The following is a 26,423-nucleotide window of genomic DNA, read 5'->3' as shown; positions in this document are numbered from 1 at the left end:
TGTGCCTATTATGGAACTTTGGAGTGAGCCAGTTTCCCTCACATCATGGGGGAGCTCCTCTGCTCTAGTGATACTAAACTATCGACAAAACCATTTCCAGTTTGCTTTTTCTATCATCTTGATGTTTTGTTTTGTTTTGTTTTTTTTCATCACCTCTCTTTTTGTCCAAAACTTCTTTCAGGTGTTTGTTTGTTTGTTTGTGTATTCGTTTTTACAAGACTTTCCTTCTCCTAAATATCTTCCCTTTCCTATTTAATGTACACACTCTATTTTCTCTCTATATATAAATATTTCTGTGTGTGTAGACGTTCTACAGCCTTCATCACTCCTCATTATATGAAAAGCTCTTCTCAGCGGGAATGTCCTGCTACCAATAGTAACCTGGTTTTAGGGCTTAACACACAATGAATGGGACAATTTACTTATTTTTTATGACAAACCTGTGATATTTACTCTCGCTTGATGTCTTTGGTTTCATTTGTTTAATGTTAAAAGATTCTATTAGTAATAGAATTGGTCATAAGTACTTTATGTAACTTTTTAATTGATGGAACATTATGATAGTTTTGTCCTCTCTTAAGTTTAAAACTTAAGCAATTTATTTAAACAGCTACGACATCATAAAACAGATTGTCTCATTGAGCAAGTTTTAAAGAATGATGTCACGTAAGTATAACTTAAGGTCTTCTGAACAACCTTAAGTTGATAGCTTTTTTTTTTGCTTGTTTGTTTTTGAGATGGAGTTTCACTCTTGTTGCCCAGGCTGGAGTGCAATGGTGCAGTCTTGGCTTACTGCAACCTCTACCTCCCGGGTTCAAGCAGTTCTCCTGCCTCAGCCTCCCAAGTAGCTGGGATTACAGGCACCCGCTACCACGCCCAGCTAATTTTGAATGTTTGGTAGAAAGAGGGTTTCACCATGTTGGTCAGGCTGGTCTTGAACTTCTGACCTCAGGTGATCCACCTGCTTCGGCCTCCCAAAATGCTGGGATTACGGGCGTGAGCCACCGCACCCAGCCAGTTGATAGCTTTCATGTTTTACTATAACCATATATTATCCCAAGAACTTTGCCAAAGTGTTCCATGATAACTCAGCTGGAATGTTTTGTTTTAGTTACATTCCTCCTGGGCCTGGTACTTAACTATAGCCTTTCTTTTTGTCTGATAATCAAAGCATCTTCCAGCAGTGTGGTTTTAACATTCTACTTACTTATTATCAGCAGGTTCTTGCAGATATTCTAAGTTATTGTTTATTAGTACCTCAGTTCAAGATTACAAACTAACTCTGAAGTGATTAATACAAAATTTAAGGCTGGGTGCAGCACTTACAAAAGATTTAAGGCCTCCCAGCACTTTGGGAGGCCGAGGCGGGCGGATCACGAGATCAGGAAATCGCAACCATCCTGGTTAACAGGGCGAAACCCCGCCTCTACTAAAAATACAAAAAATTAGCCGGGCATGGTGGCAGATGCATGTAGTCCCAGCTACTCGGGAGGCTGAGGCAGGAGAATGACGTAAACCCGGGAAGTGGAGGCGGAGCTTGCACTAAGCCGAGATCGTGTTGCTGCACTCCAGTCTGGGCGACAGAGCGAGAATCCGTCTCAAAAACAATATATACAAATAAAAATAAAAAATAAAAATTTAACTTTCCAACTGGGCGCAGTGGCTCATGCCTGTATTCCGAGCACTTTGGGAGGCCGAGGCAGACAGGTCAGGAGTTTGAGACCTGGCCAACGTGATGAATGAAGCCCGGTCTCTACTAAAAATACAAAATTAGCCGGGTGTGATGGCACACAACTGTAATCCCAGCTACTTGGGAGGCTGAGGCAGGAGAAGCACTTGTACCCGGGGGCGGAGGATGCAGCAAGGCAAAAGCTGAGCTCATGCCACTGCGCTCCAGCCTAGGCGAGGGATCGAGATTCTCGCTCAAAAAAAAAAAAAAAAAAAAGTTTCCTTAGATCTCTCTGTCTTTAAAACCATGTTAAAAATAGAGAAAGGAGAAGAGAGGAAGCTACAAGAGAAATAGAGAAGGTGATAATGAGTAAAAGGACTAGAAATAAACAACAATAAAAGACGAGGGACAAGAAACAGTGTGGAATTTTTATGGTGAAGAGCTGCTGGGTGCATAGTACATGAGTCTCTTTTACTTTTAGTGTTTCTCTTGAACTTGAACATATAAAATTCCTTTTAGAAAATTTTCCTGCTACACTAAAATAAATGCAAAAATATTCTTACACAGTTCATTTTCTTCTAAAATCAAGACTGCCTGAGAAAAATCTCCTTTGAGGGTAACAAGTGACTGTCTTAAAGTTCTATCATGAAGTACTGTTAAACCCTACCTTCATCAAACCAGGTCTATAAATACAACTATAAATACAAAATTAAATAGAAAATTATTTTCTTTATAATGTTTTGGTAGTATCTGTTTATAATAGTAGATATTTTCTTGTGAGTTGTTTTAGAGCACTGAAAATAGAGTTCAAGATTTTTTTTCTCAAGCATGGTTTCAGAAATATATCAATTGTATAGGATGGCAGATGTGTATTAAAATTCCTTTAAAATGTGTTTATCAGCTCACCTTCTTTCTTTTTTCTGTTCATAGACTTATTTGTGATACATTTGATATCTGGTATTTTTTCTTTCTCCTGAGAGTTACATGTTGGGATTTTTTTTTTTTCTTTTATAATGCTACCCTCAGTGGAAAGGGTCAAGAACCAGTGGGATGGCACTCAGCATGGTGTTGAGCTAAGACAGCAGCAGCTTGAGGACATGATTATTGACAGTCTTCAGTGGGATGACCACAGGGAGGAGACTGAAGAACTGATGAGAAAATATGAGGCTCGACTCTATATTCTTCAGCAATCCCGACGGGATCCACTCACCAAACAAATTTCTGATAACCAAGTAAGACTCATCAGATATTTTTTGGCAGTATTATTTTGTTGGATACACTTTTTTTTCCTATTGTTCACTGTAATTCTTAACAATAGGACCCTGTCATGTTTTTTTCCTAAGTTCTTAGAGTATATATTGAAATTTATTGAAGAATTTGATCTGGAAGATTTTTCTGAAAAATTTCTGGAGGCGTAACAAGTAAGAATGTGCATGACTTTTTGCAAGTGAAACACACCCTCAAATCAGCATCTAGAAAGAGAACATTTTCAAGATTCCAGGAAGCCTCTTTTGCTCCCTTCCGTTCTGTATTAGTCTGTTCTCACATTGCTATAAATAACTACCTGAGACTGGGTAATTTATGAAGAAAGGAGATTTAATTGACTCACAGTTCATTTGAGGGATAATGTAGTGAAGCATGACTGGGAGGCACCAGGAAGTTTAAAATAACGGTGGAAAGCAAAGAAGCAGCAGGCACCTTCTTTACAAGGCAGCAAGACAGAGAGAGAAAGATAGAAAGGAGAAGTGCCACAGATTTTATTTATTTATTGGAGACATTGTCTCACTTTGTTGCTGAGGCTGGAATGCAGTGGTACGATCTCAGCTCATTGCAAGCTCCACCTCTGGGTTCAAGCGATTCTTGCCTCAGCCTCCCAAGTAGCTGGGATGACAGGCATGCACCACCACACCCAGCTAATTTTTGTATTTTTTGTAGAGATGGGGTTCTGCCATGTTGCCCAGGCTTATCTGCAACTCCTGAGCTCAAGTAGTCTACTCACCTCGGCCTCCCAAGTGTCACACACTTTTAAACCATCTGATCTTGTGAGAACTCACTATCACAAGAACAGCACGGGGGAAATTCATCGCCATGATCCAGTCACCTCCCACCAGGCTCCTCCTTCAATTGAACATGAGATTTGGGTGGGGACACAAATCTAAACCATATTGCTTACTTACCCTGAAGGTTATTTTTATTAATAAAATGTTCCAAGACTTTCTTTTGAGGGCTACTGTAGTGAACAAATCAGGTAAGTTTAGTTTCCTTTAATGTCTTTTTAACCAAACAATTTTATTAATTTCATAATAACAAGCATCTTTTTTGTCATCAGGTCAGTTATAGAGTTGATAATATTGAACAACTATGGTAGTTTTAAAAGTGCTTTTAAGATTCTCTGTATAAAATTATAAAATAGTCTTGAATTAGAGATTTTGGTTGTGAGGTTATAGTTTGGTATAACGTTTATTTGCCTTTCAGCTAGCCTAAGATAGAAGTGTATATCTGTGAAGAATTTAAGAGAGTATACGTAGAAAACAATCGAAAATGTGGAAGTATGTTTTTATTCTCCACAAATGCAGACTTTACTTGGTTACAGTTTTAAAAGCAGGTGGCCAGTTATACGTGTTTCTGGATCATTCTCTGTGTTTGTGATACTGCTGATTGTTTCCACCAAGTGATTCCTAAGTCCTAGTGAAGCCCCTGACCCCTTAACTAGAGGAGTACAATTAAAATGATGTCAGTGTTTCAGTTATCATATTAGAAGATTATTTTCTAATCAGCAGTGTGGTTCTTTTCTTCCGAAACCTTAGGCTGATTTAAAATCTTCCCAATTGCTACAAAAAGCATTATATTAAAAGTTTCAGTCGTCATTTAGATTTCATGGTGAGTACCTTCATCCAGAGACTCTCAGAGGCTGAAAAACTATATCAAAGAACCAATGCCAGTGGACAAATTCAGCATCAGTTTGGCTATTCAAGTAAACTCTCAGTAAACCTTGCTTGGCAGCTTGATCCATTCAAGTGGTTCTTTGTAAACACACCTTGTGATCCAGGGGCAAGTGATGGAAGATGTCCATGTTGTTGATCCTTCACGTTTCTCCAGGCATGTATGCAGGAACTCTCTCTGTATTCAGTCCTTTGTGACGCATGTCCCTGTAAGGATCAGAGGTACAACAGAAGGAATGAAAAAGACGAATGGTTTGGGGAAGGAAAATATCTCAAAAAGAAAAAGATAATAATCTTGTAATATTGTCATCTATGTACCTGATCACTTTCTTAGATAGTTTCTTTTCACTTCTCCTAATTTTGGTTTCTGCTTCATATAAGAAAGGATTTGCCCCCAGTCTGTTTTCATCTCATGATATCTGTATCTAAAGCATGTCAAAATCTGCTGGGAGTACTATTGTTTTGATGATACTAATTACTGAGTGACCAAGTCTAACAAACAGACCTGCATTTGCACCTCAGATACTGCTTCAAGAACTGGGTCCTGGAGATGGTATCGTCATGGCATTCGATAACATCCTGCAGAAACTCCTGGAGGAATATGGGAGTGATGACACAAGGAATGTGAAAGAAACCACAGAGTACTTAAAAACGTCATGGATCAATCTCAAACAAAGGTAACTCTAAGGCCCTGGCAGGTGAATGTATATTGTCAAGTTGAGAATTTGATTGCTTTGGCTTTCTCATGGAAATCTGGCCAAACATGTGGCTACTGCAAGTACATTTTATGTTTTTTTGTTTTTATATTGTGATGTGCTGAGTTAGTATTATCATACTTAGTTCAGAATGTATGTTTATACAATACATATTTGAATTTTTACAATGGAGTTTTGTTTTTTTTGTTTTTTTTAATCAACCTAAACCTTGCCAATGATTACGTGCTCTGATTATCTTATACTCTTGGCATTATTTGGAATACACTTTGTAGTACACTGAATGTAAGGAGTGCAGGTGTTTACAGATGCATCAGGGTAATAGTATCCCTAAAGGTAATTGTAATAGTGTGCTATTTGGGTGGGGCATCCTAAGTTGAGGACCAGACACACATGGACCCAACACTAAACCCCTGAAATAATCTATGTGCATTTAGGGTTTTAGTTAATTTACTATCTTTTTCCCCATTACTTTGTCTAGTCAGAGTATTTGGAACAGCCCAAAATAGAATATGTGTTTACAGGAGAATTTTCTGTCACTTGAACACCTAGAATTTGAGAAACTATAAACGGTGATTAGCATCTCTTTAAGATTGCGTATTTATATTCATCACTAGTAAAAAAAGATATTTACATCATGAATATAGTACTGGGAATGCTTGTGTCTAAGTGAAATTACATGCATCGTTATCTGTTAAAATGCAAGTGTCTTAAAACCAGTTTGGTATCAAAACACATCTATTTTGCCATGAATACAATGGGTATTAGAGCACTTTATATTCCTGATATATTCCTGATAATAAACTATGACTAAGCATTTAATAACATTTTGACATGGAGAAGTTTTATACATTTCCAGAATGTTATTTTTAGTTACAATCTCTGAAGCTCTGAAAACTCGAAGAAGAGAGTTGTGAGGGCAGAATGTGAGGTTGAATGTGTTGTTAGATATACCTAGGATACTGGAGAAAATAAGATTGGGTTAGCAAAGACAAAACTTCACAAGTGGTTAAAGCAGAGTGAGTATAATATTGGTCTTTCTAACATTTTACTATAACTTTTCTCTTTTATTGTAATAGGTTATTTGGATATAGTAAAGATATCATAACTCACGCGGGGAAGAAGGTGAATTAAAAACAGCTTTAACCTTAAGAGATATAGTCCTTAAATATACTTTATCTTTGTGTGTCCAAAAGTTCCATGTACAAGAGTTAGGACTTGTTTTCCCTGTAACTTAACAAAAAATTGATCCCTTAGGAATGTGTGGCCTGGTTTATTTAGAACCTCCAATTCTTTTTTTTTTTTGGCTTCTACTTTGTAAATATTTTAAGACGGCCTACAGCAGTAGTTGGATTAGATGGAAGAGGCAATTAAAAATGAATTATATTGCAAGGCGATTTTTCATTTATCATAGCTAAGACAATCACAATGTTCCAGTTGCTTTGGAGTTACAAGTGGTTGTCTTATTGTTTTTCTCTGCATTTGGTGGTGGGGGAAATAAGTAATTATATTAATGTTTAGACATGATTTAGATATATTGTTATCTATAAAGCAGGGAAAACAGAGCAAAACTGGCTCATAGGATCCCTTCACAAATGACAACTAGGGCTTCTATATGTAAAGAGAGTTTTCTCTTTTAAATACAGTGATATTTAAATTTTTAACTATTTTAGATGGACATCTTTGTAGAATATATAAATCTTTCTTTGCCTTCTTAAAGCCTGTGAATGTATATTTAACTTTTTTTTTTTTTAATTCTTGGTATTATTGTTGCAAAGATAGAATTAAAGAACTTTGATGGATATAAGTGACCTTAGAGTGCTTCCGAACCAGTATTTCTCAACCTTTCTTTACATTATTGCTTCCCTAAGGAGCCTTTGTAGACTCATCTCCCCCATGAAATTTTAATACCATGATATACTGTGTACTGTATGGTTGTGCTTTATATATAAAAAGAGTACATTTTTTCACCCTCCCCCTGAAAAGAAATAACCATTTATTACCTCTGCTGAGAATACACGGTCTAATCTAATGTTGTTAGACTCAGAGAAGTTAAATGACATGTTCAAAGTCATGCAACACAGTCAGGATGATATTTTTCTATGCTAAATGGTAATACTCTTCATGCTCTGAGTTCTGAAGAATTGGCAGTAAATTTATTCAGGCTGCTATACTTTGTGAGATTTGGGGCTTTGTTTTGTGCATGTGAATTTTGAGTATCATCTCATTGGCAGGCACTGTACTAAGCTCTTCACACACATCATTTCGTTTAATCTTCACAACAACCACAGGAGAGAGGTAGCATTTTCATCAGTCCTGTGTTGATGAATAAACCGAAGTACAGAGAAGTTAAGGAATCACTCAAGACCACACAGCTTATAATGGCAGAGCTGGGACTGGAATTTAAGCTTGACTGGCAAGTCAGGCTCTTATCATCTCTAAAAACAGTTTCATTTTTCTTCTTTCAATCAGACTGTCAGCCTTTGCTGACATTCTTGGTGACTGCTTTGTGTACCCGCCTCTCAGTTCTGTCTATAATTCCGCTTACTGATTCTTATCTGTGTTGAGTTTACAAGCCATATCAGATGAAAGATATGGACCTTTTTTATGCATAATGTAATGCACTCCAGTACATGGCCATCACACCCTGTCTAATGGCTGCTGAGAGGCCTTTTTACCATGGCTGCCCTCTTATCTTCCAGCCTATTCTGTATATACATCATTGTCAGCCAAATTCTGGAGGGGTGAAGGGTTGTTATACTTGCACATGGAATACTGTGCAGCATAATGTGTGAAGTTCAATATCATCTTTCAAAGGAAATGTTTTGTATAAATTGCAGTTAGCCTAAATAATTTGGCTATTCACAATTTTAAGTCCACAGTCCCTTATCTACAATGCCAAAATCTAAAAACAGCTTTGATAACAGAAAGCTTTGAATTGCCATGCAGGTATTTATTAAAGTCTTTATTTATTCTGATTAGTGTGAATGGCCTTGTTCCTTGCTGCAGAAATATTAATGTGTTTGATTGCTTCCCCAGACCCTGTTCAGGAGTAGTAGTTAATATGGTTACTTTCATAATATTAGTATTCTAATGTTCAAAAAAATCTTAATTCTGAAACACAACTGAATCCTGATTTTTTGGATTCTTTGTACAATAGGCCTGTCTCTAATGTTTCTAACTAATCTATATATACTGACCACTACTTTTTTTACTTATAACTTTTTTTTTCCTTCCATCTCTTAATGCTAATTAACAAATTTTCTAGTGCCTGTTGAGATAGTGATTGTTGAAATGTGTTTATAGCACAGTCAGTGTTGATGCCTGATTTGGGTCTGAAATGTTATTTTAGCTGTATATATTTTGGTACTCCAGGGCCAAAATAACATTCTATAACACACACACACACATATTCACACATGTATAACTATGTGTGTATAGATGTGTTTGCACATGCGTGTATATACAGGTATGTGTATATATAGGCACACCCATGTATATGCACACACAGTTATCTACACTGAAGTATTGTAGAGGAAATGAGACAGCATAGCTGTGTGCTATAAACAATTTCTTAGAAATCACTAATTACTCTGTCTTTTTCTCCTTGTCCTTATCCCATGAAGTCACATTTTACCTTGCCTATGTTAAGGTATTTCTAGGTTGGTACAGGTAGAACAGAAAGCACAGAGTGTAAGGAATATGGGGCAATCATTGGTTAAAAGCCCATCTTATGCACTTGCCTTTTGTGCTAACTTGTAGGAAGTTATTTCAACTCACTGAATCTCCATTTCCTTGATTCTAAAGTGGAGAACATGTCTAATATGTAGGGTTATTGTGATATCAAAAGTTATGTGTAAAAGTTCTTAGTAGGTAGTCTATACTTAAGAAAAAGTTGCTCAAACTGTCATCATCTGCTCTTTCATATGCCTTTCTGATAAATCCACTGCTTTTAGCCACATGCACCGTACTTTCTGTGGTTAAATTAGCAGAAGGTTGAGTCAGTTGTTTGTTCATAGTCATTTCAAACTCTTTCTACTTTAATTACTGATAAAATACTTGATTGTCTGCTTTTCTGAGTGCAGTATAGATATTCTAAAACTTTGTTAACAGATAAAATTTCTTAAAAAATGTAGTTTCCTTGGTTTGCAGAATTATCACAGTTGCTGAATTTACCTTGCAATTAAGCATTTTCTGCCAAAGCAACAATCAACCATCCTGGGAAGGAAAGGTACAGAATTTAAAAAGACACAATTTTTTTTTAAAGTGATTTTATTTTATTTTATTTTATTTTTTATGTTCCAGGATACATGTGCAGGACATGCAGGTTTATGACATAGGTAAATGTGTGCTGTGGTGGTTTGCTGCATCTATCAACCTATTACCTAGGTAGTAAGTCCAGCATTCATTAGCTATATATCCTGATGCTCTCCCTTCTCCTGCTTCCTCCCTACGGTCCCCTCCCTGGGTCCATGTGTTCTGATTGTTCAGCTCACATTTATAAGTGAGAACATGCGGTGTTTGGTTTTCCGTTCCTGCATTAGTTTGCTGAGGATAATGGCTTCCAGTTCCATCTATGTCCCAGCAAAGGACATGATCTCATTCCTTTTTATGGCTGTATAATATTCCATGGTATGTAGGTACCACATTTTCTTTATCCAGTCCATCATTGATAGGTATTTGGGTTGATTCCATGTCTTAGCTATTGTGAACAGTGCTGCAGTGAACACACATGTACATGTGTCTTTATAATAGAATGATTTATATTCCTGTGGGTATATACCCAGTAATAGGATTGGTGGGTTGAATGGCAGTTCTATTGTTAGGTCTTTGAGGAATGCCACACTGTCTTCCACAACAGTTGAATTAACTAACATTCTCACCAACAGCATAAAAGCCTTCCTATTTCTCCACAGCTTCACGAACATCTGTTGTTTCTTGACTTTTTAATAATTACCATTCTGACTAGCATGAAATGGTATCCCATTGTGGTTTTGATTTGCATTTCTGTAATGCTCAGTGGTGTTGAGCTTTTTTTCATATGCTTGGTCACATAAATGTCCTCTTTTGAGAAGTGTCTGTTCATAAGACACAATTATTTAATGTGGGAGGCACAAATACAGATTTATCCAGTAAGATAACTTTATTTTCTTCTTTTGAAATGGTATTGTCTTTCTCATTAATGTTTATTAGTTAATAATGGCCAGCTAGACATGTGGAGTGTATATAGTTTTCAAAAGGTTATTTAAAAATTGTGTATACTAAAGATTGATTTTGTAACTATTCTGAAAACAGGTTAAGTTTCAAAAATTTAATTTTGATTGATTTTCCAATTAATTTTGTTGTATATTTGGAAGCTTCTATTATATCTGTTATTACTTTTTCAGTAATGATGTTTATTGTCCCCATAGATTAATAAAAATGAAGCTTTTTTCAGCAATTATACTTTGTCCAATTTGGTCAGTTCTTTTTAACAGTCATCAATAGAAGATACTCATATTGGGATTGTTTCATAAGGCCTGATAACAGCCAGGCTCAACCTTCAAGCTCTTAAAACGAATGCTGTAGCAGCTGTTGTTCCCGAATGAATGGGCTTAGGTGAAAAGTACAGGTAGCCTTATCCTCCTAGCATGTCCAAAAATATGAGGTTCGGAGATTTGGGTCAGTCAACTTGATTTATCCTCTCGGAAGCTTACTTCTTTCCCTGAAAATCACCTTACTTTTCAACTTGTTTGTTTTCTCTGCTAGCATTTGATTTTTAGTTTTCCCTTCCAAGTTGGGAATAAAGCTGGCCAAAAAGAGAAGTATAAAAATTATAGTCTTCTATATTTTCCTCTTCTGTTATGTTGTTTTAATATCTCAAGTATCATTTTATTACTTTTTTTTAAAACAATCGCCAACAATGTCTTTGTGATAAATGCCTATGAATGTTAGTGTTTTCATTTTGTAAATATCAAACTCAAGCATGCAGATATTTTCTCAGCACATTTAGCTCCATATCAAACAAACTAAAGAGCCAATGCCCACAGAAACAATGCCCACAGTCTTTGTTTTTGTTTTCATTTGTTTCTTTTTCCATTCATTGATTAATCAACTAGTTAAACAGATATTTATTTAGCTTCCTATTTGCCAAGCTCTGTGACCAGCCCTAAAGATTCAACCGTAAATACACCGTGTTCCTGTTCCCAGGAAGCTTACATTGCTTAGGAGGAGCCATGCAATGTACATAAGTGGTAAATAAGAACATAATACATAATTATAGGAGATTGTTTTGGAGGCGAGAGAAATTAAAGAGGTGCTATGTAAGAGAGGGGCTTAACTGAGGCGAATTTAGAAAGCATAACTTGGTGGCATTTGAACTGGTTCTGGAGGCTAAGAAGGAACCATCTGAAGAAAATTACAGAGTGAACAGCAAATATAAAAGTCATGAGGCAGGAAAGAGCATAGCATGTGGTTGCAATATAATGAATATGATGGTAAGAGCTTGAGATGCGGTAGGAGAGGAAGGCAGAGGCCAGATCATGCTGAACTTTGTAAGACATGGTATATTAGTCCATTTTCATACTGTCATAAAGAACTGCCTGAGACTGGGTATTATAAAGGAAAGTGTTTTAATTGACTTACAGTTCGGCATGGCTGGGGAGACCTCAGGAAACTTACAATCATGGCAGAAGGTGAAGGGGAAGCAAGGCACCTTCTTCACAAGGCAGCAGGAAGAGAATTGCTGAGTGAAGGGGGAAGAACCCCTTATAAAACTGTCAGATCTTGTGAAAACTCACTCATTATCACTAGAACAACATGGGGGAAACCATCCCCATGATCCAATTGTGTCCACCTAGTCTCTTCCTTGACACATGGGATATAGGGGTTATAATTCAAGGTGAGATTTGGGTGTGTGTACAAAACCTAATCATATCACATGGGAAGGAGTTTGGATATTAAAAGTACAATAGAAACTTATTGGAATTGTTAAGGAAGGGAGTGACACTGTCTGATGTGTATATATTAAAATTTAATCTCTCTGGATCTTATGTGGAGAATAGGTTGCTAGTGGGTATAGTAGAATAATTGGGAAGACCAGAAAGGAAGTGATGGCTGTGGTCCAGCTGGGACATGGTGGTCCCCGTGGCTATTGTATGCCAGTAATGATGTAAAGAAGATGGTAGATTTGCGATATGCTATGGAAGTAGAAAAGACATTTTGGTGGATTAGATATATGCCTTAAGGGCTTGGAAACAATCCAAGATGGAATTTTGTAAAAGGATGAGTGGTAGTACAATTCACTGAATTGGGAAAGGATGCAGGAGTTTTGGAAGAACAAAAATTATAAGTTGGGTTATGGTAAGTTTGAGATGCCTGTTAGATATCTAAGTATATAAGTTAAATAGACAATTATGTATATATATCTGGAACTCAGACGTTCTAGACCTCAGATATGAATTGAGAGTTCTCAGCATTCACATTGGAGGTTGAACATGTGGGACTGGATGAGATCACCAGGGAGGGAGTGAAGATGAAGATGAGAAGGGCATGCCTGACTGAGTCCATAAGGCCTAGGGTTTGGTGATTGAGCAAAAAAGGAGAAAAGAGCAAAAGGGTCTCAGAAAAAATTTCCAATGAAGTGGAAAAAAAATTGCAGATTTGTCACGTTCAGAAATAGAGGGAGGAGAATATCTCTTAGAGGAAATGGAAATAGGGGAATGTGTCTAAGAAAGAATGTTCTACTGGGTTGAATTGGGCTGAATCATCAAATAAGATGACACAGTACACGATTTTGGGAATTCGACAGCTTGGACATTCCTGGTGATTTTGGAAAGAGCAATTTGGAGGAAGTAAAACGGCTGGAAGCTAGATAGTGAGATGAAGGTGAAGAAGTAGAAACAGTTTGTGGAAACAACTTTAGAGAAGTTTGTGTGAAGAGGGACAGAGAGATTGGGTAGTACTTAGTGTGGGGACTGTAGGGTAAAGAGAGTTGATTGACTTTTCTGTTAAAATGGATTATAGTAAATCATGTTTGTGTGCTTATGAGAATGACCCACTAGATGAGAGACTGGTGATCAAACATAGAGGGGACAAAGAAAGGAGGACAAGAAGGCTTTGAGAAGATAACAAAGTGAGATTTAGAGAATTGGGTTTGGTAAGAACTGGAATGCACCTTTCATTATGACCAGAAAAGGCAACAAGAAGATGAGTTTAGATGTAGGTGAACTAGACCATTAGTGGTGGAAGACGAAAGGTTCTTCATGCAAGAACTGAGCTTTATGATCCATCAAGCACATTGTCAGTGAGTTTGGAGGTGGGACTAAGAGAAGTTGGAAGAGAGAGGATTGGGTGTAAAATCAGATCTTTGTGAGTGGGATGGAGAGTTTCCTAGGGTAAATTTATAGTATTTCTGGGCAGTAATGAGTGCCTATTTGTGGTTTATATTATTAAATGTAAGGAAAGGTAGCCCTGTTGAACTGCTCTTTATAGGATTCATCTGCCCAATGAGGCAATGAAGAAGAATGCAGATGGAAGTGGGAGAAAGATGGAGCAGGGAAGAGTAAGATCTTTGGAAATGAGAGGAGAACAGGATTGCCTCTGGTCCATAATGGTGTCTCAGGTGTCCCTTTCTCTGGGTGGTGCCATCCCTCACTAGAGCTGTGGCTTGGCAAACAGATCTTGAATTGGATTTCAAACTTCACTTCCTCATTGAGGCAGTGGTCAACCTTTATAAATATATACAGTGCCCCTGAACCTGAAACTCAGTATAGGAACATAGGGGATACATGTGTTGTACTTTCCACAGCAGGATTTTGCCTGGAAGATGGGTAAACAATAACCTGGAGGTAGCAGTGGGGAGCAGGGACGACCCTTATTCCAACTCCTCAGACTGAGGCATAAAGGATCTGAGAGAAAAAGGAAAAAAACTTCATGAAAAGTTTGCAGGGCACCCCATGCAGTGGCTGACGTCTGTAATCCAGCACTTTGGGAGTCCAAGGCAGGTGGATCACTTGAGTCCAGGAGTTCCAGACTAGCCTGGGCAATATGGCAAAACCTCATCTCTACAAAAAATACAAAAATTAGCTGGGCATGGTGACACATGCCTGTAGTCCCAGCTACTAGGGAGGCTTAGGTGGTAGGTTCAATTGAACCTAGGAGGTGGAGGTTGCAGTGACCTGTGATCACACCACTGCACTCCAGCCTTGGTGACAGAACCAGACTCTGGAAAAAACAAGAAGTTTGCAGGAGAAATAATGGCCCTAAGGAAACTGGTTTCAGTGAAGACAAAAAGGGATTGGTTCGAGGAGATGGAAGATACAGTAGAGTCTGCTGATCATAGAAGAGGAGCTCTAGAGCATGGTGGAAGAAGGGTTGGGGGAGTGTATTGGCACAGACTGGGGAAGGTATTGGAGTTACGGTTCAATACTCATTGACTAATAAAGACCAAATATCTGGTAGTGACTTAGCTAAAGAGGAAATAGGATGTGGTGAGGGAATTCCTCTCAAGGAAATGACTCTGTGGTCTTGACTATTTATTTCCTGACAATCACAGCCCCAGGAGAGATGCTCCTTTGGATTCTCAGGGCTGTGGGCAGGGATCATGGGGTAGCTGCAGGGCATTGTGGTGGGGCTGTCAATGGGGGTTAGCAGCTTAAGATGGGGTCTCCTTGAGTCCCATGCAGCGAATTTTCAAATATGATGACGATCTATCCTCTACGTAACCAGGATTGGTCACTGAAAGACCATAGATCTTTGGAAATACGTGCAGTGCCTGATTCTTCATTTCAACTGCATTTTTCCCATAGCATGCTTTAATGTTAATTTCCCAGGTGAGAATTATTTGAAAGAACAAAATTCCCTTGTGAAGGTGCTCATTGAAAAGTTTAAAGAATTGTTTCATATTAAGTTTTCTACCTGCCACTCAAACTACTGATGCTACTGTTTTTCATTCTAAAAGAGATAAATGTATTTAAATCTTATACTAATGTAAAGGTCACCTTTTGAGCACACCAAAATTTGGCAACACACATCGATGGTTTTCCTAAGATGATCTTTTCATTAAACTCCTTAAAAAGAGAGACATACCTACTCACGTTCAAATACTCTTTTGACCAATTATAAGTAAATGCATAATTGATTAAATAATATATCTTGTAGCTTAAAATATCAAGTATTATTTAACATCTTTAAAATAACATTTTAAAAAGGCAGGTATATCATGTTTTATTATGTTACAAAATGACTGTAGGCTATAGGGTATCATAGCTGCTTTTATTACAAAAATATCTTTAAAAAGCTAAGAGTTTACATTTTAAAAAATATCCTACTTCCCTTTAATGTAAACTATTATAAATCTGTCACCCGTGGATATCCTTAAATCTTTTATGGGAAGCTAATTATATTTTTAGTTGGTATCATTTCTTGCAGTAAAGACTTTTATAGTCTGTTACTTCTTCTGTTTGAAGTAAAAAAAAAAATTCTGCTAATGTTACCCTTCTAAACTTAAAGTGTTGTATCTTTAGGTTTTTTTTACCTATGTACTTTGTGATTTGTATATTTAACAAAAGTTTTAAAAATTTTTCTTTACCTTTATCTTCTAGCCACAAATTCCTAAGCTTAAAACCATTTCTTTTCCTTTAACAGTATTCCTTCCCTTGTATTATCTCGTTACTTTTCTCAATACGTCCTCTAGCTGTGTTCTGATCTTTCTTGAGACGTAACAGTCAGAACTGCCAAATATGAAATCTACATCGAGAATCATAAACGAATGCAAGTTCAGTGCTGGATGTGATCTTAGAACTCTTCTGTGTTAATGCTTCCCAACCTTTTTTGCGATCGGCACACTACTCATCTATTCCCGTCAGTCACGTTTCGTTTACATGCAGCGATTCTTAATGAAGCTGAATTTGAAACTAGGGATGGAGGTGAGAGTGGAGGAACATTTCTAGTAGGTTTTGTAATTCCTGTAATGGATTATGTAGTTTTAAAAGGATCTCTGGAGATTTTGAAATGGGTCATTTGCTGATCCAGTACAAGCCGCTTATTTTAAGGATGAAAAAAATAAATTGGAGATTTGAAATGATTTATCCCAAGCCATACAGCTAGTAAATGGTGGAGGTGATAGAATTAGGTCATTGTCTTCTGAGAGCAGTGTACAAATGGCATTAAAGGTAGTAGATTAGCCTGTGTAATAAAGTATGAATACATGTTCCTGAGACTCTAATTTCAGTGATTTTATTAACTTATTATATTATAATAAATCATGTGAAATTTCTTGAAAGTAGATAAAAAATCTTGTAATAATGAGTATACCGTACTGTAGCCTAGGATCTAATTTTTAAAAGTAAGAAAAAATAAACTGGAGGTGGAGGAAACAACTGAGCTATAGTCTATTAGAAATTTTTATAAATTATATTAATTTCAAAAATCAGAATATAAAATAACATGTATAAACTATGATTTTAAATTTAAACATGTATATTCATTATAATAATATGAAGTCAATTTGAACTGCTGTAAGTAGGGTTTGACTTTTAGTATGGTCATTATGTTTATTAGTTGATTAAGTTTATGATAAAAATTTGATACCAACTATGTAGGCATTAAAAAAATTCCAGGACACTTATCATTAAATTTCACAGTTGCATTCAATAAGCGAAAATAATTTCGTAGTATTTCACCAAATTCATACATGAGGTTAGGGAAAATATTTATTGAGTATTCACTATATCTTGATACATTTATGTGTGTATACCTCATTTTCTCCTGAAAATATTGCCGCAATATGGAGATGTTATTCCTATTGCTGTATAAGTTTATTCAATAAATACTTGTTGAGTTGCTATTGTAGGTAGGTCCTGGTCCTACATATGCCGGATGCATTGACGAACAACAGCTTTAAACAGGCAAGAAGATATTTGCTTACCGTCATGATCAGAGATACAATGAGGAAGGCAGAAAAGTGGCCCCCAAAGAGATCATTCTGAATTTTCTGGGTGAGCCCCATTTCATCCCAGGAGTCCTTGAAAGTGGAGGAGGCGGGCTGGACCTGGTGGCTCACGCCTGTAATCCCAGCACTTTGGGAGGCCTAGGTGGGCAGATCACGAGGTCAGGAGATCGAGACCATCCTGGCTAACACAGTGAAACCCCGTCTCTACTAAAAATACACACACACACACACACACACACACACACACACACACACAAATTAGCCGGGCATGGTGGCGGGTGCCTGTAGTCCCAGCTAATCAGGAGGCTGAGGCAGGAGAATGGCGGAGATTGTGCCACTGCATTCTAGCCTGGGCGACAGAGTGAAACTCTGTGTCAAAAAAAAAAAAAAAAAAAATGTGGAGGAGGCAGCAGAAGAGTGGTTCAGAGAGATGTGATGTGAGGACTTCACCTGCTGTTGCTGGATTTGAAGGTGGAGGAAGTGGCTACGAGTCAAGGAATGTGGCAACCTCTAGAAGTTGGAAAAGAAGAGAAACCGGATTCACCCCTAGACCCTCCAAAAATAAATGCAGCCCTGCTGATAACTTGATTTTAGTCTAGTGGAGACCCATGTTGATCACTAGCCTACAAAACTGTAAGACAATAAACTTGTATTGCTTTATACCACAAAGTTTGTGGTTATTTAGGATAGCAGCGATGAAACACCAACAGCTATGGTAGGGGAAACTATGGGATGCCTTGGGGAAGGTACCATGGTTTTGGAAAGTGTTTGCATCCAGGTCTGGAGGGTCAGTAGAAGTTAACCAGGTGGGATGGGGAAAATTAGTGGAGGCTGGAGGAGAGGAGCAGAAGGATATTTAAGGTAAAAAAAGTAAAATGTAGAGTTCTGGATGTGACAGAGGCAGTGACCTCTCAGAGTACTAATAATTGGTTCATTTTTGTAGATAAATAACACATGAAATGTGAAGTGGAGAGATGCCTGCTGGGGAGGTGAGCCAGAGTCAGATCATGGAAAACCTGTGTATCAGGCAGAGTTTAGGGATGATGAAGACAATCCTTGCCCACGCGCTTGTGGCTAGTGAGCCTTAATCCAAAATCCATATTTTTTAACCAACAAAGTAGACATCTTTTCCAGAACAACTAAAATTTGTTTTTCTGAAAGGAAAGTATCCTACAAAGTGAATATTTTTAAAATAGTATCTCTTTTCCCACTGATGATCAGTAGATTATTTGTCAATAGGTGCTCTAGCTTCTGGATTGAGAATGTTCCACTGGTGACCAAAGTGTGCTGCTGGAATTACTCTACCCAGTGGAATACTGTCTGAGGCCAAGTGCTCATGGTCTTCTTAGCTCACTTTTCCTTTGAAGCATGACCTTAGGTTGCCCACCTCCCCTCCTAGCCTGGTTCTTTATACTTGCTAGGTATCTAAGTATCTCTTACTCTTATATAAAGAGAATCCTTTGCTTTTACCATTAGGGTTCTTAGACATTTACATCCTCTTCCCTAGTTTGGACATTCTCAGGGTTTAATATAATTATTCTGTAATGATCTCTTTTTACATTAGCTGTTGCCATATAACCTATTATGTGCATATGAATATTTTTAAATAATAAAACAGAATTCTGATTATGGGAAATGAAGGTGTTTGACCTTAGTAAATTTTTTTTAACGACTAAGTGTTATATATTGAATGTTCTTAAAGGAGAATCACCTGTTTGTAGTGGATTGATTGCACATGTGCACTCCTCTAGGATCTTTGTTTTCTAGTGCCTTTTTTAGTACAGCCTTCATTTGGCTATTCTTAATGTTTTTTCTGTTGATGTTTTAAAAATAGAAAATATAGACAGGGTTTGGGGAACAATAAAACATCAGCCCCAACAACCACTGAAATTCTAGTGAGTAACTTCTAAATTTTAAAAATTAAAAAAGTATTCACCTATGATTACAAAACAAAAAACAAAAAAACAAAAAAACAAAAAAAACACCCAACAATAACCACTAAGCACTGAAAGGTTTATAACAGAATATAGTTCTTTTCCCTCGACTCACCGCAGTGCCCTTCCTAGAGGCAACTATTCTCTTTACCTTTTGCATTTCCATATTCTAAATAAGATGAGTATGCCATCATCTTTCAGTTCTTCAGTATTAGACATTGTCTGCTGACGTCCTATTTTGGTAAATACATAGGAAGTTGCTTTAGGGATGCCACTGTTCTTTTCCCGGCTTCATCATGGAATTTTAGATAAATAAATATAAAGTGTTGACGTTATTTTGTCTGTCTAAACATTATTACCAACTGAAAACTGAGGTTTACTATAATTTTGTTTCCTATGTGTTTGTTTTACCTGAAATTAATAATTGCCTTATTTTTATATGCCTAATTTTCTTTGCACCTATTGCTAATCCTCCCACATTTTCCAGTGACCTGACAGTACAATCTTCCACAATGCCAATCGCATTAAGCAGGCTATCACTTCTAATATTGTTCCTTGGTGACGTCTCTTCTGGAGACATGCTTTCTAGGCCTGCTACACAGCCATCATGCTGGGTATTTGCTTTGCTCCTACTTTACAATCTCTGCTTCTTGGATCTCATGGATGTTTTGTGTTATTGTTTGTTTTTGTCTTTTGTTTTGTTTTTTGGTTTATTTGTTTTCTTCTTTGGGGCGATTTCCTGATTTTGTCTGAGTGTATCCTTTGTAAGTTTTGTGATGTTAAAACAGGAATACAGAGTGGTGGCAATGCTGAAGACAGCCCATACCTGCTCCAGTTTGGATTCACACCATCTTTTCTGTGATCTCCTCTCACCATTAACAGGAGAGCCCCTTCTCATTGTTCAACTCCCACTTATGAGTGAGAACATGCGGTGTTTAATTTTCTGTTCCTGTGTTATTTTGCTGAGAATGATGGTTTCCAGCTTCATCCATGCCCCTGCAAAGGACATGAACTCATTCATTTTTATGGCTGCATAGTATTCCATGGTGTATATGGGTCACATTTTCTTTATCCAGTCTGTCATTGATGGGCATTTGGGTTGTAAATAGTGCTACAGTAAACATACATGTGCATGTGTCTTTATAGTAGAATGATTTATAATATTTTGGGTATATACCCAGTAATGGGATCACTGGGTCAAATGGTATTTCTGGTTCTAGATCCTTGAGGAATCACCACACTGTCTTCCACAATGGTTGAACTAATTTATACTCCCACAGACAGTGTAAAAGCATTCCTATTTCTCCACATCCTCTCCAGCATCTGTTATTTCGTGACTTTTTAATGATCACATTCTACCTGGTGTGAGATGGTATCTCATTGTGGTTTTGATTTGCATTTCTCTAATGACCAGCGATGAGCTTTTTTTCATATGTTTGTTGGCCACATAAATGTTTTCTTTTGAGAAATGTCTGTTCATATCCTTCACCCACTTTTTGATGTGGTAGTTTGATTTTTTCTTGTAAATTTGTTTAAGTGTAGGAGCTAATTTTAAAGACATAGCATGGCTGGGCATGGTGGCTCAGCCTGTAATGCCGGTACTTTGGGAGGCTGAGGCAGACACATCACTTGAGGTCAGGAGTTCAAGACCAGCCTGGCCAATGTGGTGAAACCCTATCTCTACTAAAAAAAATACAAAAATCTGTTGGGCATGGTGGTGCATGCCTGTAGTTCCAGAAGTTTGGGAGGCCAAGGCGGACCGATCGCCTGAGGTCAACAGTTTGAGACCAGGCTGGGCAGCATGGTGAAATCCTGTCTCTATTAAAAAAATACAAAAATTAGCCAGGTGTGGTGGCAGGCACCAATAATCCCAGCTACCTGGGAGGCTGAGGCAGGAGAATTACTTGAACTGGGGAGGTAGAGGTTGCAGTGAGCTGAGATCGCACCACTGCACTCCAGCCTGGGTGACAGAGCAAGATTCTCTCTCAAAAATAAAATAAAATAAAATAAAATAATATTATAGAAAGATTGTCATTCTGTAAATACTTGTATAAATAGGACTCAGGAATATGAAGGTATAAAAAGTTCTGCTGAAAGAGAGTTTATAGAATGGGCGGAAAAATACGAAAACTGTAATGTAGTTAAAATACAATTTAAGAATGAAACAAGATCATCATTCAAGGGTTTTTTCCAGGATCCGTGTCAATAATTGTTGTTCGAAGAGGATTATTGACCTTTTATGAACTCATGACAAGGAAACCTAACTGGGATGGAATGTTCTGGAAGAGGTAGTCCTTAACCTTTAAAGGAGTGGTAGGATTGTGGTAGGATTACGATAAATGGAGAGGGTCAGCAGGACATTTTTATATGGATATAACATTTTCGTGTGGACACAGTAGTAAGAATATTCTAGAGAAAAAGGAGCACACCACTATTACCTAAACAGAGTATTGAAGAAAACTAGGGGATAAAGTTGGAGAAGTAAACTGGGATCAATTATGGAGGAAATTAAATTCCAGGTGAGGCAATTTGAATTGATTCTGCAGGTTAAGAAGTAAGCTCTAGGATGAAGTTGATGACATTCAAGAATGTCATATAAACAGAATGTTAGTATGTAATCTTTTATGTCTGACTTCTTTGACTTAGCAGAATGCATGTGAGATTCCATGCGTATTGTTGCATGTATCAGTAGTTTGCTTATTTTTACTGTGGAATAGTATTCCATTGTATCCCTGTACCAAACTTTGTCTATCTGTATATAATACCAGTTGGCATTTGGGTTGTTTTCAGTTTTGGGCCATTACCAATAACGCTGCTATATTTACTGGCATACAGATTTTATATAGACATATGGTGGGTTTTTTGTTTGTTTGTTTGTTTGTCTGTGAGACAGTCTCACTCTGTCGCCCAGACTGGAGTGCAGTGGCACAATCTTGGCTCACTGCAATCTCTGCCTCCTGAGTTCAAGCAATTCTTACTGCCTCAGCCTCCCGAGTAGCTGGGATTACAGGCATGCCCCACCACACCCACCTAATTTTTGTATTTTTAGTGGAGAAGAGATTTCACTATGTTGTCCAGGCTGGTCTTGAACTCCTGACCTCAAGTAATCTGCCTGCCTTGGCCTCCCAAAGTGCTGGGACTACAGGCATGAGCCACTGTGCCCCACCTAGACATGTGTTTTTGTTTGTTTGGATAAATACCTAGGGGTAAGATTGCTGAGTTGTATCACTAATGTGTGGTTAATTTTATAACAAACTGCCAGCTGTTTTTCAAAATGGCTGTACTTTTACCTGCGATGTGTGAGAGTTGCAGTTACTCCACATTCCTGCCAATCCTTGGTATAGTCATTTTCTTAAAGCCGTTTTAATGTGAAACAATGTCTCATTGTGATTTGAATTTACATTTCTCTAATGATTAATGTGCTGAGCATATTTTCATTTGCTTATTTGTCATCAAAACATCTTGTATGGTCATGTATAGGTTTAAATCTTTTGTCCATTTTTTAAAATGATATGTTAAAAAAGATACTGCATCATTATAAAATTTAAAAAAATGCCAAAAAGTACAAATAGGAAAGAAAACTAACTTAAATTCCAGCACCCAAAAATAATTGTTTGAATATTAAGTTAATATTCCAGACATTTCTCCCTCTATGTATATATACAGATAGAAGGACAGATGGATGGATGGATGAGCAGATGGACAGAGAGAAAAAAATACATGTAAATAAAGTCCATTAGATATGCTGATTTTTACTGTGATACAATTTGTATACAGTAGTTCCCTCTTATCTGTGGTTTTGCTTGCTGTGGTTTCAGCCTGTGGTGTATACAAAAACAAATCTTGAGAAAGAGGGAGATCACATTGACAGAAGTTTTACACAGTGTATTGTTATGATTGTTCTATTTTATTATTAGTTATTATCAGTGTCTTACTGTGCATAATTTATAATGCAAAAATAGGTATGATGTATGGGAAAAAACGTGGTCTATATAAGGTTTGGTACTCTGTGTGATTTCAGACGTTCACTGGGGATCTTGAAATGTATCCCCTACAGATAAGGGGGCACTGCTGTATCACATACTTCATCAGTGATTTTTAGTGTATTCACCATGTTGGGCAACAACCACTACTCTTAATTTCAGAAAATTTATCATCCTCCAAAGAAACTCCATACCATTAGTAGTCAGCCTCCATTGTCCTCCACTGTGCCATCCTAGGCAACACCTAATTTACTTTCTCTCTATGAATTTACCTATTTTGGAAATTTTATGTAAATGGAATTTCACCATATGTGGCCCTTTGTGTCTGGCTTCTTTCACTTAACATAGCGTTTTGAAGATTCATCCATATGGTAGCATGTGTCTGTACTTCATTCCTTTTTATGGGTGAATAATATTCTATGTATAGATATAGTGTATTTTGTTTATTAATTTCTCTCTGAATTTAGGTTAATTCTACTAGTTGGCCATTATAGATAATGCTGCTATAGACATTTGTGTACAAGTTTTTCTGTGGAAATATGTTCCAGTTCTCTTGGAATTAAATACCTAGGAGTGAAATGATTAATACTAATTTTAAAAATTGAGTTATTTTCTTATTATAGAGCTCTGAAGAATATAAAGTTTTAAATGTTGAATTTACAGGTGTGTGTATCTCTTAGCTCATGTAACTCCAAGATAGCTCTGTGTTCTAATTTTGAGGTAGATTTAATGAAGGGTTTATAGAAGCTCATTTGTCCAATGCATTCTAAATATTACTAAATAAGAAACCAACTTGTATTGATATGAATTGTTTAAAATATATAAAGTCAGCTGTTTCAATTATTTTTATTTTGTCTTAAATATTTCTTCAGATTTCACTTCTTCCTAGAATTCATTTAGCCACTGACTGTATGAATATTTGTTGATATTGTCTTTATGTAAGTCAACACAAAAGGCAATTGCATTGACAGTCACTGACTGTATGAATATTTAATACTTAAAGGAGTGGTAGGATTCAGTGACTGGATGAATACAGTTGCCTTTTGTATTGACCTACAACATATGGGGGAATAATTTAACTTAAAAGTATGAGCTGTAAAATGTAGTTATAATTATTTTATGATATGGATGTGATTTTAATATATTTATGGCTCTCCTCCTTTCACTCTTCTCAGAATTCGCATGACCCCTCCACTAAGGATTATTCAAGACACACGTACAAATAAATCTCCCAAATACCTATGGTGACTGGAATAAAAGGTCCTTTGAGGGCTGCCTGTTAGTTTTTTATTTAGGGATGTGTGATATGGGATGTCACTACTGTAAGTAATGGAGCCGTGCTGTCATATCGTTACTTTCAGTATTGCTGACAGACAGAATGCCTTGGAGGCTGAGTGGAGGACGGTGCAGGCCTCTCGCGGAGATCTGGAAAACTTCCTAAAGTGGATCCAAGAAGCAGAGACCACAGTGAATGTGCTTGCAGATGCCTCTCATCGGGAGAATGCTCTTCAGGATAGTATCTTGGCCAGGGAACTCAAACAGCAGATGCAGGTAAGTGCATGGGAAACCACACCAGTACTTGTGTCTGTCCTGTGCACTTTTGATCCCTCTGCATGCAAATGTATTACCCTGAAAAGGTGAGGTTGTCACTTTATTCTCTGACGAAATCTGTGCTGTCCTGTTAATAATTGGTTTCTGGAAATAAGCTCTATCAGATCTTTTTACTTAATATTAGAGGGAAAAAACCCACCTTGTTTTATGGAAGTAATAAGTGTTTATTTAGAGTTAGAGGCTCACAGCTATTCTGCTTTTTGTCATTTTAAGCCCTATTACAGTTAGCTTTATTGAATCCTAAATTATAAGGGCATTTTCCCTTAATGTGAAGTTGTTTCTTTCTCCATTTATTGTACATACTTAATATAAAAGCTGCAAAAGCTCTATGGCTTAGTTTATAACTAAGAATATTAGGCTTGATGGTATTACTTTTATGTCATTAGCTTGATAACTGTGATTGTATATGTAGTCTGACGTTCAAATATTTCTTCTACACAAAATGTGCTAATATAAAACTTTTCATTTACTAACATTATAAGGAATCTTATGAAATATGTCTGAATCTTTTTCTGCCCTCAAGTAGTTCTGCTTCAGTGCTCTTGAACTTCCAGTTCAAAATCTGATACAGGCAGAGTGCGGTGCCTCACTCCTGTAATCCCAGCACTTTGGGAGGCCAAGGTGGATAGGTCACCTGAGGTCAGGAGTTCGAGACCAGCCTGGCCAACGTGGCGAAACCCCGTCTCTACTAAAAATACAAAAATTAGCTAAGTGTGGTGGCTTGCACCTGTAGTCCCAGCTACTTGGGAGGCTGAGGCATGCGAATTACTTGAGGTAATACTTGAGGCGAATACTTGAGGAGGTGGAGGTTGCAGTGAGCCAAGATTGTGCCACTGCACTTCAGCCTGGGTGGCAGAACGAGACTCTGTCCACTCCCCAAAAAAACAAAACAAAAACCTGTTTCAATGAGGAAGTCTCCTTGTCAACCATAGTATTACATCTGATTACTTTATACCATGCCATTCTCACATCAGTTTGACAATGATTATTTCTGACATACTTGTGAACACGTGTTCCATTGTCTTTTGTCTTTTGTTGTTGTTCTTGTTTCGCCCAGGCTGGAGTGTAGTGGTGCGATCTTAGCTTGCTACTACCTCTGCCTCCTGGGCTCAAGCGATTCTCATCCCTCAGCCACCTGAGTAGCTGGGATTACAGGTGTGCTCCACCATGCCCGGCTAGGTTTTGTATTTTTAGTAGAGATGGAGTTTCACCACATTGGCCACGCTGGTCTCAAACTCCTGACTTTAAGTGATCCACCTGCCTTGGTCTCCCAAAGTGCTGGGATTACAGGCCTGAGCTACCGCGCGCGACCTCCATTGTCTTTTGATGCATGTCTCCTCCTATCCCAGTTGATCACATGGTTCTTCAAGGGCAGAGATTATATTATCCATATTGTTGCCTACACAGTGCCCTGTGTGCAAATCCTAAGTAAATATTGACTGCTGTCTTTGTACCTTGACTCACCGTTATGAAACTCAGCATTGATACCTTTTTAAAATCCGTTCTTAGGAACTCTTTTCTCTTAAAGCATCAAAAAGACTGTTTTGTAGAATGTCAACAAATGTGTGGATCTGGATGAAGGATACAGAGTCTTTCTTTGAACTACTCTGATTCTTACAATTTTTCTTTAAGTTTGAAA

General features: G+C 37.5%; 1 protein-coding gene across 12 annotated transcripts in view; it reads left to right on the top strand.

Annotated features, from left to right (window-relative positions):
• Positions 1-26,423, top strand: part of UTRN (utrophin) — a 590,704-nt gene that overhangs the window by 267,618 nt on the left and 296,663 nt on the right. For all 12 annotated transcript variants that reach the window (XM_021936868.2, XM_021936864.2, XM_021936872.2 and 9 more), the window contains 3 exons: positions 2,696-2,901; positions 5,134-5,288; positions 24,535-24,724. In XM_021936868.2, coding sequence (XP_021792560.2) covers positions 2,696-2,901; positions 5,134-5,288; positions 24,535-24,724 — 551 coding nt within the window. The remainder of the gene's footprint in view (positions 1-2,695; positions 2,902-5,133; positions 5,289-24,534; positions 24,725-26,423) is intronic.

The sequence above is a fragment of the Papio anubis genome, chromosome 6, assembly GCF_008728515.1.
Source record: "Papio anubis isolate 15944 chromosome 6, Panubis1.0, whole genome shotgun sequence".
In the NCBI taxonomy this organism is placed as follows: Eukaryota; Metazoa; Chordata; class Mammalia; order Primates; family Cercopithecidae; genus Papio; species Papio anubis.
Note: the sequence above shows the minus strand (reverse complement) of the source record. Positions and strands in the feature narration are given on the sequence as shown.